Source organism: Callithrix jacchus, chromosome 17 (assembly GCF_049354715.1).
Source record: "Callithrix jacchus isolate 240 chromosome 17, calJac240_pri, whole genome shotgun sequence".
Classification (NCBI taxonomy): domain Eukaryota; kingdom Metazoa; phylum Chordata; class Mammalia; order Primates; family Cebidae; genus Callithrix; species Callithrix jacchus.
The window spans coordinates 25670697-25685960 of NC_133518.1; the positions used below are offsets into that span (position 1 = coordinate 25670697).

Sequence of the window (15264 nt, forward strand, 5' to 3'; positions counted from 1 at the left end):
AATGGCCCTTTCTGGGTTTTCTCCTCCTAATCTTATGCATACTCTCTTTTTTCTGCTTGCTCTTCTAAGACTAGTTCTGAACCCTTCCATCTGTACATGTTCACATGATGGCTGGTAAGAACACTAGCCATTCTGTGGTACCACATGGCCACAGAATCTCCTCACTGACTCAGGCAAATAATAGAAAAGGGAAACTACCACTCACCAGCTTTTCTTTGGAGAAGCACCCCCTCCCTGTATCCTAACCCAACTCTCCAGAGAGCTATAAATACTTGCATTCCTCAGACAGCTGTTGGTTCTAATTCTACATCGGTGTCCATTTCCTTCACTAACGACCACTTTCATGTAATTAAATTTGGAATTATAAGATCTTAATGTTGGGAAAATGCATTTTCAACAGAAATGTTCCCTAGGATGAATGAAAGACCAGAACGAGGCCTCTTCTGAAACTAGGAATAAAACAGCCAACTCCTGTAGGCACCAAATGTTATCTACTTCCATCTTAAATAAGGCCAAGTAATTTTCAAGTAATCTGTAGTCTGAAATAAAAAGTTACTGTTTTTGAGCATCTAATGTGTGCCAGGCATTTTACTGTTTTACCTCTAACTCTCAGATGCACATGAAGTCGGCACTGTTAATCCTGTTTCACATATGAGAAAACAAAGGCTCGGGAGGTTAAATTACACACTAGCACAACTCTGGTGGTACTTTAGGAAAGTCCATCTTGAGATATCAGGGCACTTTAAAAAGAATGAAATAAATTCATTAATGGTAGCAAAAAAAGAGAAGAAAGATTTTTAAAAAGAAAGCAAAACAAAAGCAAACAAAAACAAAAAGCTGGCAACAACTTAAATGGCTCACATTAAAATACTGATAAAGTATATTATGGTGAAATATACGATATTTCAGCTAGTAGAAATACTAATCTTAGGAATAAGATTAGTACAATATTATTAGATTGGATGAATCTTATGAATAAGATTAATCCAATATTATTAGATTGGATGAAAGTTTCCAATGTACTGTTAAGAGAAAGTAGGCTAAAAATAGTACCTATGTTATGATTCCAATTTTATAAACAAAAATATGGAGATACATGCATAGAAAAAAATGTCAGGAAATGTAATTTTTTTTGGTGAAAGAGGTTCAGTTGGCTTTGGATTTTCCTCTTTTGAGCACCTCTGAGGTGCTACATATGGGCATTTGGCAGGAATTTATTTTTATTTTTTTTGAGAAAGAGTCTCACTCTGTTGCCCAGGCTGGAGTACAGTGTGCAATCTCGGCTCACTGCAACCTCTGCCTCCCGGGTTCAAGTGATTCTCCTGCCTCAGCCTCCCAAGTAGGTCAGACTACAGGTGCCCACCACCACATCCAGCTACTTTTTGTATTTTTATTAGAGAAGGAGTTTCACCATATCGGGCAGGCTGATCGCGAACTCCTGACCTCAGGTGATCCACCTGCCTTGGCCTCCCAAAGTGCTGGGATTACAGGCATGAGCCACTGTGCCCAGCCTTGGCAGGAATTTAAAAAAGAAAAGGAAAGAACATGACGGAGTTTATGATTCGCATTTGTGTGTTGGAGAAAAGGTGAGTAGATCAGTGTTTGACAGCTGGAAGAGGACGGCTGTGTGTCTGACTCAGCCATGTCTATACAGGGACTGACTCACACATGAGTCAGGCTGGGCTTCTGTTTTTGGCAGGGTGCTGGGGGTGGTGGGAGATCTGTGGGCAGCAAGAAACACGTTGTATAAGTGAACGTTTCTGTGGATGGACTCTGATTCAACTGTTGACATCCCTCCTCCATCCAGTCTCGAGCTCATTCTCCCCTTGGATCTGCAGTAAATTATAGACTCTAACGTAATTGATATAAATTTCACTGTAATTTTAAAGCCAGGCTGCCTATTTATTCGGCTCAGCCCAGACAGAGTTTAAACTTCTATCTGCCCCACCTGCTGCCGAGTTTAGACTGTTGAGGCAATGAAGGTTAGAGAAAATTATTTTCCCCATCCAGACTTTTGAAAATGTTCATGCAGACGGGGTAAAAACATGGCAGCGGACAGTCAGTGCCTGTGTGTGTTTCTGAGGCATATGCCGAAGTAGGCGGAAATCTTAACTGCAAATTATTTTACTCTTTTGACCAATGAAGCACTTTTATGTTCATGTTTAAAAACATTTTAGGGCCACCATTTAGGCTTGGTTCCATGGTAAGCTTCATCTCAAAAACACTGGCTTTCATGATTTAGTTTGTGACTGTCTGAATTCTAAGCAGTTGTGAAAGACTGCAGTGGATCATAGCATTGCATTGATTCTATGAAGCATGGTTATTTACATTTTGCCGTATTTATTTATTTATTTATTTTTATCTTTTGAGATGGAGTTTCATTCTTTTCACCCAGGCTGGAGTGCAATGGAATGATTTCGGTTCACTGCAACCTCCGCCTCCAGGGTTTAAGCAATTCTCCTGCCTCAGCCTCCTGAGTAGCTGGGATTATAGGTGCCCACCACCATGCCTGGCTAATTTTTGTAGTTTTGATTCTAGGAAGCATGGTTATTTACATTTTATTGTCTTTATTTATTTGTTTGTTTTTTGAAATGGAGGTTTACTCTTGTCACCCAGGCTGGAGTACAATGGCATGATCTCGGCTCACTGCAACCTCTGCTTCCAGGGTTTAAGTGATTCTCCTGCCTCAGCTTCCCAAGTAGCTGGGATTACAGGTGCCCACCACCATGCCTGGCTAATTTTTGTATTTTTAGTAGAAACTGGGAGTTTCATCATGTTGGCCAGGCCAGGCTGGTCTCGAACTCCTGACCTCAGGTGAGCCACCTGCCTTGGCCTCCGAAAGTGCTCCGAATTACAGGCATGAGCCACTGCTCCTGGCCTAAAATTGGGATGTATCTCAGTTGCTGTACCTCGGGTAGGTGGTGGCATGACTGCAGTAGTTAACCCTATCAGCCAACAAACCAGGTAAAAATCCCCGAGGAAGTGGTGCGCACTGGCTGTCCACTCATGCTTTGAATAAGAACAACAAAGCGCCAGCATCAAACCCTGCAGATGGAGGGACGATGGCTTGGAAGGTGATGTACTCCATCTCCTGACAGCCCAAAAGCTGAGAGAGACATGACCACTCTCAGGTAAAGTGGTTAAGTGGAGAGCTGGATTGTAAATGTGAAAACGTTTTAGGACCACTTTTGCCAATGTATTTCACCCTTTCTTCTTCTTTTGTGTGCACAAAAGACTTATGATTAAAGCACATGTCTAAACAAGTATAAAATGAGACTTTCAATAAAAGACTAAAATAAAAACTCTAAGTGTTAAGAAGGCATGCGTCACTATTAAAATGGCAGTGGTTTTTCTTTTTTAGTGGTACATAAAATAACTATTTGTTTTATAATCAATAGTGTCTAAATAAAAAGGATAATGAAATACTGTCGTAGCACCTACCTATGCAGCACTGACTCTCGTCCAGGCGCCCTTCTGAGTGCTTGACTGGTCTTCCTCACAGTAACCCCATGAAGTAGACACAGTTACTACCCCATTTTATAGACAAGGAAACTGAGCCACAAGTGAAGTCATTATTAAGTGCCAGTAAGTGGCAGAGTCAAGATTCCAAGCCAGGCTCTCTGGCTGCCAATACCCCGCTCCTACCCACCATGCTACATTGCCTGCCTAGTGAACAGACCTGAAAGCTGCTGATGAGTGAGAAAGCACAGTGATTAACAGAGCTTGTGGATACACCATCTCATGATAGATGGTGGAGGAACAAATACCAATCCTGGAACAGTGATTGTCTCTGGTGAGAGAAACACGGAGACTGAAAGAATGAGGGACAGATATGGCAGGATCTAAGCTTTTTATAGTATTTTCAGTGACACTGATTTTCTAACACCATACATAAATATTCTGTCCACTTAGAAAACACTTCACAAATTATAGCCATTGGATCTTATTTTCCTCTTTGTAATCTGTTGATTGAACTAATGGTTTCTGTTTTCATCAGAAATCTCTTCCATTGTTTGTTTTGTTTTGTTAAGAGACAAGGTATCGCTGTGTTGCCTAGGCTATCCTCAAGCGCCTGGGCTCAGGGGATCCTCCCAGCTCAGCCTCCTGAGTAGCTGCGACTATAGGCACATGCCACTGTGCCTGGCTTTCCATGGGTTTTTAATGCATGCAATAATCTGAATGAGAACAATCCAAGCAGGGCAGAAAATGTTACAACAGGATTGAGTAAAAGGATGGCGTTACAGCTTAGAGGACATGGCTCACCTGCAGTCACTGCGAATGTCTTGCAGCAGCAGTGAATGCTTTTGCACACTCTCAATGAAGCCCTATCACATGAGCTCTGTGTGTCTAGATACATGTGTGGGACCACTGTCCAAAGAGAATGCAAACCGCAGTAATAAAGTCATCATAGTTTGTCAAAGGTGATGCACCAGTGAAAAATAATTCCTGGAGGTTCTTTTAATTAAACATTCAGCTGTCTACTACAGCCATTTTTAAATATAAAATGCAGCCCTGTGGTCCTTTTCTTCCCACCTCCCCCTCCTTTGCAATAGCTCAGGCAATTGAATTCTCATTGGTGATAAAAAAAAATTCATAAGACAGGGTACAGCTGGTTATGCCTCTAGCAAGATGTCAAATTCAGCTTGCACAAAATTAATTGCACCTAATTAAACCAGGGTCATTGGCGTTATTGTAAAGTGAGGCTATTTATTAGACAAAGAAAATTTCACAAATACAAATTTGCTTTTCTTTCAGGTTTGTGAAGGAGAAGAATTGCTTACATAATTAAATTTGTTTTGCCATTTTAATCTTATTACTCCTCAAAAGATCCTTCAAATCTTGCTTCACTTTTGAAATTGTATAATATTTTAGAATACCAGAAATAATCCTTGGAGGAGGGCATAAAAGATGATATTTTTTTTTGTAGATTACCCAGGGGTTTTTCAAATAGTATTAAAAAAATAAGTCATAAGCTACCATTTGCAATGACACACACCTTGGAACTACTTATATAAAGGGTTTTTAAGGCAAATCTTTAGTACATATATATGACATTAATATGAAATTTTAAAGCTATGTTGCATGTTATAAGTAGGTCGCTAGAGTATGCACCTATTATTTCAAGAAAGATGCCACAGACAGGCAATTTCACTGAGTTGGAGCAAGATGACCTCTTTCCTCACTAACACTGGGCAGATATAACCGTTCTGCTTACTTCTTCCAGAAAATTATACAAAAATTATTATTGTTAGAGACAAAAGGATGATTGACTTTCTTGGCAAAATGAAGCTGGTTTGACCTGTGAGTCTGTGGCAGATTGTATATAGAGTCCCAGTTCCTCACTTGTAAAGTCCCTGTGAATCCTGTTTCTCTGAGTCTTTCTGGATTCAGTGTTATTGGTCCAGTTGATAACAGCTCCCTGGTTAGGGTGCCGCCCACTCCTTGCCCTCCAGCCCAAACACAAAAGGAGATGGCAGGTGTCCATTATTGGCCTTGTCTCAGCCATTTACCAATAAACCTATAAGGTCAAGAAAAAAATGAGTTTTGATTGGGGGATGTTGGAATAGCTGAGTGAACTAAACAGTAATCATTCAAAGCGGCTGCTCAAAATTCTCTGGGGAATTTCTGTTTTTCATACTATTCAGTGTTTGGAGAAAAATGATATAGCCTACTTTAGGTTACATCATCCCATTGCATACTTTATAAAAAAACACTGTATTCTACTGTATTTATATTTATATGTATGTAAATAAGATCTCTCTTGTGGTAAGGTAAGAAGAGAGATGAGAATCAAATTTATTTTGTGATTACTCGGAGAAAGAAGAAAGAAGGCAGAGAAAGTTTCCTCCACAATGTTAGGTCAGGTTGTAATGTTTGAGAAATAAAAGATTACCTAGATATCGATTAATAATGACTACTCTGGCTTGTGTTCCCACAGCAGCTAAGCCTGTTTCTACTCTTTTAATACATTAAGCTATATAAGCTCATAAGCTGAAATATAACGCTGATAGTTTGTCCAATGAAAACATATTTTTTAGGAAAGTGTTATACTAGTAATAATAGAAAAAATACTTTTTCAAGAATATTACTAAACCTAATATGACTAAGGTTCTTAGAAACCTTATTTCAAAAACAGATAATTCATTTTTCTTAATTCTTTTTAAGCTTTAAAAAACTTTTTACAGAAACACTTTTAAACAGAAAAAATGAGAAAGGTTATATAGTTTCAGTTTGAAAAAGGCTGATAATGTGTGGATTAGCAAATTAAAAAAAAAAAATGACACTCCCTTGCCACAGTTCAGTATAAGTCAAATTTAATTAGTTGAGTTACGAAGCAACATCAAATATTATTTTGCTGCAGTATTAGGCATGAAATGTCTTTATGGGATTATTGTAAGCCTAGCTTTCATTTAATAGCTTGTCACTCTTAAGAAGTGCTTTAGGATAGTAACATCTAGAAAAATCCAGTGGAGCTAAAACCCAACAGACAACTGAGAGGAACTCATGCTCACAGGAACAGCTGAAACTCCAGTTTTCCCAGTCCCTCATGTTACTTGATAATTTCTCACATATTGTATACGAAGTTAATTTTTACAGGCAAATATACAACTTTTAAAAAAACATAAAAAGAATTCCACTCTTTTGCCAAAGATCCCACTCACCTTAGTAGGCTCTGCCTTAAAAAGTAAGTTTACCATTTAGGAATTCATTGCTTGGTCAATTAATTTTAATCTTCAGCCTCATTTAAAGTTGGGCGTTGAGTTCTTCAGAGTAGTACATTCATGTCAGATTTACCTGGTTTAACCTTATCACTCCTCAAAAGATCCACTTAAAATCTTATTTCACTGTTGAAATTGTGTACTATTTTATAATACTAGAGGTAATCCTTGAAGGAAGGCATAAGAAATGATAGGTTTTCTGTAAGTTACCTAGTGGCTTTTCAAGACTTTTTTTCTACATTATTACTGATGAGAAGGATGACAGTCAGTCTTGGCAAACTTTAAATTTACAGGGACAAAGTGGTATTTCTTAGAAACATTTAGTCTCATTATTAACCATCATTCTGACAGAGATCGTGTTCTCAGTCATCATGTTCTCAGAGGATGATCTCATCCCAGAATGTGGAGATGAAAGTATCAGAAAGAACAGGATATAAATAATCCTCCTTATGGTGAGTCAACAAGTGTAGCTTGTTATGAGCTACTGTGAAATACATAGGTGTTTAGATAGCCGTGTCTCTGCAGGGTGCAGATGACTCAGTGATTTTCAAATTCTGCTCTGTCAGAAGAGTTTTAGGTAGGTTTCAGGGGCTTGCAGAGGGAGGATGGAGAGAGAGGTACCAAAGGGGAAGGTTGGAAAGGGGCAACTAGGATGGGGGACACGTTTTCTGGGCAGAGTATCCCAGTTCCTCTCCTTCAGTCCTCCTCAACCCAAGGAGGACTGTCAAACTGGGTTTCCACACAGAGTTTTAGTCAACATATTTCTGCTATTAAAAATTGTGAAAACCTTCTAGTTAACCATGGCATATTGAGCCCAAGTAACTACTCTCACTTCTGAAATCCTACTAAAGTAATATTAAAGAAAAGAAAAAGGCATAAATCTACATGGGCAAAGAAAAAGGAAATGGAAACAGCATGCAAGAGATTTTGATGAAATTTTGGAAGAGAGTATGCAGATGGGTGGGGGGTATTTGACTCAACTACCTCAATCTACTATGTGTCCACAGGGAAGGTGGGTAGAGGAAGCACAGGCATTTCCACTGCAGAATCCTGGAAATGCTCAGGTACACGTGAAAGCAGGGGAGTGGAGTAGGACTGAACACAAAAAAAGATTGATTTAACACCTGTAAGGACCCTCTTGCCCTGCCATCTGCCCTGACCACCTTTGACCTGGCAGAATCTGGAAATTTACTGCCTTAACAGACTGAGACTAGAGCATGCTTAGACGCAGCTGAGGTGGCAAAGAGGTGCTTTACTGAAATCAAGGAAATTAAGTAAAATTTTACATGCTATGGTTCCTAGCGTTCCCCTGCTAGAGTCTTAAAACATTGGCAGCCAGGTTTAAAATGCCTTAAGATGAGGTTGGAGGATTGCTCTCAGCCACAATTCATAGCCCAAGAGAAAAGACCCCTAGATAGTTTGAATTACATGTATCCCAATGAAAGAGCTGTGTCCTTCCTCAGGCATTCTAAAGTGAAGTTCACCAGTCATTTGTTCAACAAATATTTAGTGATTATGTATTAGACACTATTTTAGGCAATAGTTACAGTGGTGAACAAAATAGAGACAAACCCCTGCACTCTTAGAACTTATATTTCAGAGCTAGAGAAAGAACAGATTAAAGTATACTACAATGTTAGGTAGTAATAAGGAACACACACACACACACACACACACACACACACACACACACACACACAAATCAGGGTAAGAAGATAAGCAGGATAAGACAGGACAAAGTGATGAGTACCAGAGTGCCTACATTTTTTATAGGGTGGTCAGGGAAGGGCTCTCTAAGCAGATGAGGTATGCCAACTAGCCCCAACCACAGCTTATAAACAGCTTTTAGTGTCTTATACTTAGTTATTGGTGGGCAGAAAGCAAAACAAACAAAAAATAAGCTCAGAAGAAGTCATGATGGACAAGAGATCAGAAGAAAACATTTTAAATGACTTAATTAAAATGAATGCTTTCAGTGAAATGAGAAAATATCATGCCAACAATGTTGAAAACAAAGAAAATGGACACATTCCTGGGAAAATACAACTCATCAGAACTAATTTGAGGAAATAAAGAGCATGTATAATATTATAACCACTTAAGAAATGGAAGCTGTTGTTAAGGCAAATAAACAAAGTAAACACCAGGCCCAGAGAGAAATGAGTCCTACCAAACTTTATAGAAACAGATCATAACTATATTAGATAAACTTTTCTTAGACAAAATGAAAGAGGGAATAATTTCCAACCCATTTTTAAGCCAGCATAATCCTGATACTAAAACCAAACAAAAATATCAGAAGAATACAATAGATCCATGTCAATTATGAATATAAACCTAACAATCCTAAACAAAATATTATAAATAAAATATGAATTATATTTATAACTTATTTATTTAGATTTTATTTATAATATTAGTACCTGGAAAACTATAATATTCCAACAGTATCTGAAAAAATGTAATACTCCCCAGCCAGGTTAGGTTAGACTGGGTATGCTAGCATGGTTTAACATTCTGAAAACCTATAAATAGAATTCATTAATTCACCTAGTAGATTAACAGAGTAAAATTGTACTTTTTCTTCACCTCAACAGATGAAGAAATAATGTGAGAAAGTTAAGTAACCATTCATGATCAAAATTATTTGTAAGTTGTAACTGGAAGGGAACATCATTAATCTCATAAAAAGAATCATTAAAGAAAACACAATTAACATCATTTGAAATGGGAAAACAGTAGAAACATTTCATTTAATAGGAGAAATGAGCTAAGGATTCCAACTACTCCTATTCCTAATCTTCACTGTATTAGGGTATCTACCCAATGCAATAAGACAAAGAAAGAAACCAGAGGCATGAGAATTGGAACCAAAGTTGTCATTATTTGTAGATGATATAATTGTTTAAAAATCCAAAGGAATCTACAGACAACTTTACTAGAAACAACAGAAGAGTAGAGAAATAATAGGAGCAGTAACAAAGTGGCTGGATATCATACTAGTATAAAAAGTTAATTGCATTTCCTTTCACCAGCAGCAAATGAGAAAACATTACTGAAGAGAATTTAAGATATCAGAATAGCAAGTATCTGGAAATAAATATAACAACAGATTGATGTGTAATATCTCTAAATGGGAAATTATAAACCCTTATTAAGAAATATATAATAAGATCTAAATAAATGGAGAGGCAGACTATATTCATAGATAGACATTCATAGATAGAAAGACAATGTGAAAATGTAATGCTTCCTAGACTGGTCTATAGAATCAATGCAATTACAGTCAGAATTATGAGAATATTTTGTTGAACTTGATTATATTATTTAAAGTTTATGTAGAGGAATTTAAAAACCCATAACAGGCAGCATACTTGTAAAGAAAAAGAATAATGAGAAGGACTTTCCTGTCCAGATATCAGAACTTATTTGGAAGCTACTGTAATTAAGACTATAGTTTTCCTGCTGGGATAGAAACAATAAAATAGAAGATAGTTCCATTAATATACAGCATATATGGGAGTAAAAGAGGGTTTGTTAAAAAAATATGATGAAAAAATGGTCTATAAGGAAAACAACCGAATTTGACTTCTCCATATCATATCAAGAAATCAGCTTTTGATTGAGTGCAGACTTTTAAAAACTCAACTCTTTCAACTCTTGGTAGGAAATCTGATGAATGTCTATTGGATCTTTGGGTAAAAGAAAATTTCTTATACAAGATACAGGAAGCCATTGATTAGAAAAGTTTGATAAAATTCACTATCAAATTAACCCATAAAATTAACTTATGGTCATAAAACACATATTAAAAAAGTGAAAAGTTATAACCTGGGAAAAGATATATGCAATTCATACTGTATATATATATATATATATATATATATTTTTTTTTTTGAGATAGAGTCCTGCTCTGTTACCCAGGCTGGAGTGCAATGGCGCAATCTCGGCTCACTGCAACTTCTGCCTCCTGGGTTCAGGCAATTCTCCTGCCTCAGCCTCCTGAGTAGCTGGGATTACAGGCATGCGCCACCATGCCCAGCTAATTTTTTGTATTTTTAGTAGAGACGGCATTTCACCCTGTTGACCAGGATGGTCTCAATCTCTCGACCTCGTGATCCACCCACCTCGGCCTCCCAAAGTGCTGGGATTACAGGCTTGAGCCACCACGCCCGGCCTATATTTAAGGATTTGTATCATGACTGAAGAACTTTGATAAGTTGATTAAAAAAACCATAAAGAATCCAACAGAAATTTGACATAGGACCCAAACAGATATTTCACAGAAGAGAAAACAAGTATGGCTAATAAACACAATATAACCATTTCATACCTATTAAATTCACACACATTTAAAAGAAATTGGCAATATCAAGTGTTAATAATGTTATGGATCCACAGAATCTCTGAAATATAGCTGGTAGGAGTATAACTTGTTGCAACCATTTTGGAAAACAATTTGACATTATCTTCTAAGTGTGAACATTCATGTATTTAACTAGCAATTCCACTTCTAAGTATGCACCAAAAAGAAACTCTTGTATATGTACAGCAGAAGACATGTACAAGAATGTTTATAAGTAGCATTGTTTACAAGAGCAAAACTTTTGAAATAATCCAATGCCCATTATCAGGAGAGTGGCCAAATAAATTGTGGTATATTCAAACACCACTGGAATACAAAAGTAGTCCATGGGGGAAAAGGAGGCAATTCTAATTTCAGGACAAAGAAAATAAAATTTCTCAGGTAATTATATTTACTACATATAGTCTAAGTCTAACTACTAAGGTTCATAGTCTTAATAGTGTAAACATTAAATAGCTATTTGACTCTAAATTGTGAAATAACTATAGAAGAATAGAAGAGATAATAGTCTTTGGGAGGGCTGTAAGAAAGAGCTAAATCCCCATTTTTTTATGGTAGGTACTCTGATGGCTAAAATTAAACCTAACCAAGAAGACAGCATTTTATTTAAAGATATGTAAGTAAATACCAGAAGAAAGAGTTGAGCAGTGAAAAGTTATTTCTGGAGAGTGGGACAAGGATAGTATAAACACACTTGCAGTATACATATGTATACACACACAGACACACACACATCCATATATACTATGTATATACACATATATATGGATTATATCTATGCATGTAGGTATGTATGTGTGTATATGTATTACATATATATTATATATATATTCCATTTTCAAAACCCAAACCTCTCATTGTAACAGATGGATACAACACTGCTGAACAGGGAGATTGGGCTTCTAGAAGATATTTTGGCAGTCTGGGAAATATTAGAGAGCAGTAGCAGAGGTCTATAAGATTTGGTCCAATGCTCTCATTTCACAAAAATGAGGAAAACGAGACATGATAAAACTAAGTAAATTGTTAAAGTCTCAAAATTAGAAGTGTACTAGGACTAATCCTCAGACCTCCAGGTTCCTAGGCCAGAGCACTTTCTGCCACATCTAACTGGGAGGGGAAAGAGGTGCTCCCAAGGGAAAGGAGAGGGCTGACCGTCTAGTTCTGGAGGGATATATAGAAACACTAGGGAATATTCTGAGACAGAGCTGGCACCCGGCTGAAGAAGAGATGCTGGAACACTGCCTGGTGAAACTGGAGCTCTTGGATGTACTGATCTGCCTGCAGTGCCTCACAAATAGGTGTATGTGTCTGCTTCCTGATTTTTGCTGATTTAGAATCTCTCAGGATCATACAGTAGTACAAGCTTTATTGAAAACCAGATGGAATAAAGATAGATATTTTTTAAATGCCTAGTTCCAGGCCTCACATGAAGCAGAGACATAGAAGAAATATGTTGGTTAAATGGATGCATAAATACTAAAAGTTGTTTCCAATACCTAGCTTAAGATGATAAAATAACTGAGTATTTTAACAGAGTATATTTGCTTTTAGCCAAAAGGAAGACTGGAAGGAAGCAGACATTTGGGGAGTGAAGGGAGACCATGAGAATGCTGATAGGGCATCAGTTACTCTCATCTTAGTAAAAATGTTTTATGTGCTTTCATCACTTGGAATATCCATATTTGTAATATCTAATTTTGCAGACTGTCTATACTTTCACTAATCAAAGTAGCCTACGGAATGGAAGCATGAATATCATAGCTGAGAGCTTCATAGAAATGGAAGATCTTGAGCCCCACCTAGATCATGAATCAGAGTCTTCATTTTAAGAAAATCCCCAGATGATTCGTAAGCACATTAAAGTTTGAGAAACTCTGGCCTACAGCACTGTTGTTTTTTTTTTTTTTTTTTGGATAAAATTATAATTTAAATATATCTTACTTGGAATTAGAAGCTATGCAAATGACCAATAATATCCTGAAATAAATTATGATAAAGAATAATGATATCCTGAAATAAATTAAGATAACGAAAAACCACCTGGAGGGCAGGTTAAGAACTGTAATAAACATTGAATGATCAAAGCGGGAATTGTATGTCTCAGTTACGAGTATTTATTGCAATCAAACGTATCAGGGGGGTGATTCCGGGTGATCTGGGACTGCTTAATGGGAAATTTGGTAGTCTGCCACGTGTCTCTAATCATAAGTCAGCTTGCTTAGGCGTGTGGCTTGATTCCTCTATCAGTGTACAAAATCAGTATTGGGTCTAGAAAAAAATGGAATATAAAAATCTGACCTCAAGTAGCCAGGCAATGAGCCAATGAGAACAATAACACAACAAAGAAACCAGCAAACAAGTGGGGAAGGGTCTGTCTAAAATCCAAATAAAGATGGCGGGTTATGCAAGGAAAATTTAAAAACTACTAGAGGGAGGATTTAAAGGCTATTTTGTTATTAGAATAGTCAAGTGACAAAACCCACGGGGTATATATCAGAAATTCAACTCAAAAGAACACTCACCGGGAGGAAAGGCTTGGCTTCCCACTTTTGCTACAGCTGGTATAAATTCCTGGGCCATCATCAAAGAAGCTTCCAAGTGCCAACTTCTGTCTGATAGACTCTCTCTCATTTTTCTGTGCCTAAAATTTCAAAAAAAATAAAAAATGCTGATAAGTGGGCAGATATATCACAACCACAGGCAGTCTAACTTGCTAAGTTTCTTAGAACTGTAACATTAGATGAAAAACAAATAAATAGGCTGCAGCACAAGAGCATTTGAATTATTAAAAGCTGAAATTTTACCAGTCTCTTCTGGCTTGAATTTCAGTTCTTCAGAGCCCATTCTAATCTCTAGTCTAAGCAGTCACCATCATGGTGCTAAATGATTTTCACCAGGATAGAACTAGATTATTTGTCATTGTAGTCTTTCTTCTTATTTGCTAGGTGTAGGTAAAGTTGTGGAGGGCAAGAACTTTCTCCTGAATCAAATCACTTTGATCCCAAATGTGGCCTTTCCCTGATCTTGCCCTCTCTCCTCTTTACATGTCCCTTTAGCCAGCCCATTTTCTCTGTGGCAAGAACAGTAGTTCACTTCACCAACATGCAGCCTCTGGGAGCTGGCAGATGCCACAATAAGGCCCAGGACAAGACAGACATAGCACCTGCCTCCATGCAGCTTACAGTCTTTTTGGGGACTGTTGTTTCCGTTCAAGGGCTAGCCTCATCTCACCAGGTTTTAGAATGTGAGAAACCTTGACAATAATGTCTGGAGTCACTGGAGAATTCTAATTGGACCCATCTGTTTCATAGTTTTTGAAGGGCGGTCAGGTCAGTGTGCATAGAAAAAAGATTTGGTAAACTACACTACCGTCATTTGGATGTTTACAATGCTTGGCTTCCCATTAAACACCCCATAAAAACTCACCATGCTGAACTTTTAAACTCTTTAAACAACAGGAGAGGAGGTTGAAAATGATCTCCTTAGTTAAAAATGAAACTACTACAAAAAACAAACCACATGAGTTAAAAATTCTGGGCTGAAGATGAAATTTTAGTTTTGTGAGATGACAAAGGCTTTGAGAAGTACCATTTGATGCACTGAGCGAGGGTTTGAAGACCACACTGAACAAATTATATTATATAATGCAGGTCATGTGACTGGGTGTGGCTACTAAAGACCTGGTGATGCCTTCACTCTCCTAGCAGGAGGTTCTGGAGCATCACTGTGTCACAGCGACAAAATGTAGAGCCTGTTGTAAGGGTGCGCTGAAAATAATTTCATTCCCAAGTGAAGGACGGTATAAAATAGGTTAAGGCTGCTCTGTCTAACGTGGTAGTTATTAGTTTCATGTGGCTATCTGCATCTCAACTTAAGAATTAATTGATTAATGCCTATTAAACACTCAGCTCCTCAGTCACACTACATTTCAAGAGCTCAACCATCACAGGTGGCTACTGGATACTGTATTAGACAGCACAGAATAAAATATATGACAGCAAAGTACAGCTAAGACGATGGTTCCCAAGATCCAGCTTCAACAGGCAGCTTTAGAATGCCCCAGGCTCTAGGGCCAGATATTTAATTTCAATAGGTTTGAGAACGTCTAGTTCAAAGAAACCTCATCTCTACTCTCATTTTCTCTCACACTTTTTAATCCTTGGACACCATAAGCAT

The 15264-nt window shown here is 37.6% G+C and overlaps 1 protein-coding gene across 14 annotated transcripts in view; it reads right to left on the reverse strand.

Moving 5' to 3' along the window:
* The window catches only part of SCHIP1 (schwannomin interacting protein 1), a 610058-nt gene that overhangs the window by 17888 nt on the left and 576906 nt on the right, over nucleotides 1-15264 (reverse strand). For all 14 annotated transcript variants that reach the window (XM_002759448.7, XM_002759447.6, XM_035277729.3 and 11 more), the window contains one exon: nucleotides 13611-13729. In XM_002759448.7, the coding sequence (XP_002759494.3) occupies nucleotides 13611-13729 (119 nt within the window). The remainder of the gene's footprint in view (nucleotides 1-13610; nucleotides 13730-15264) is intronic.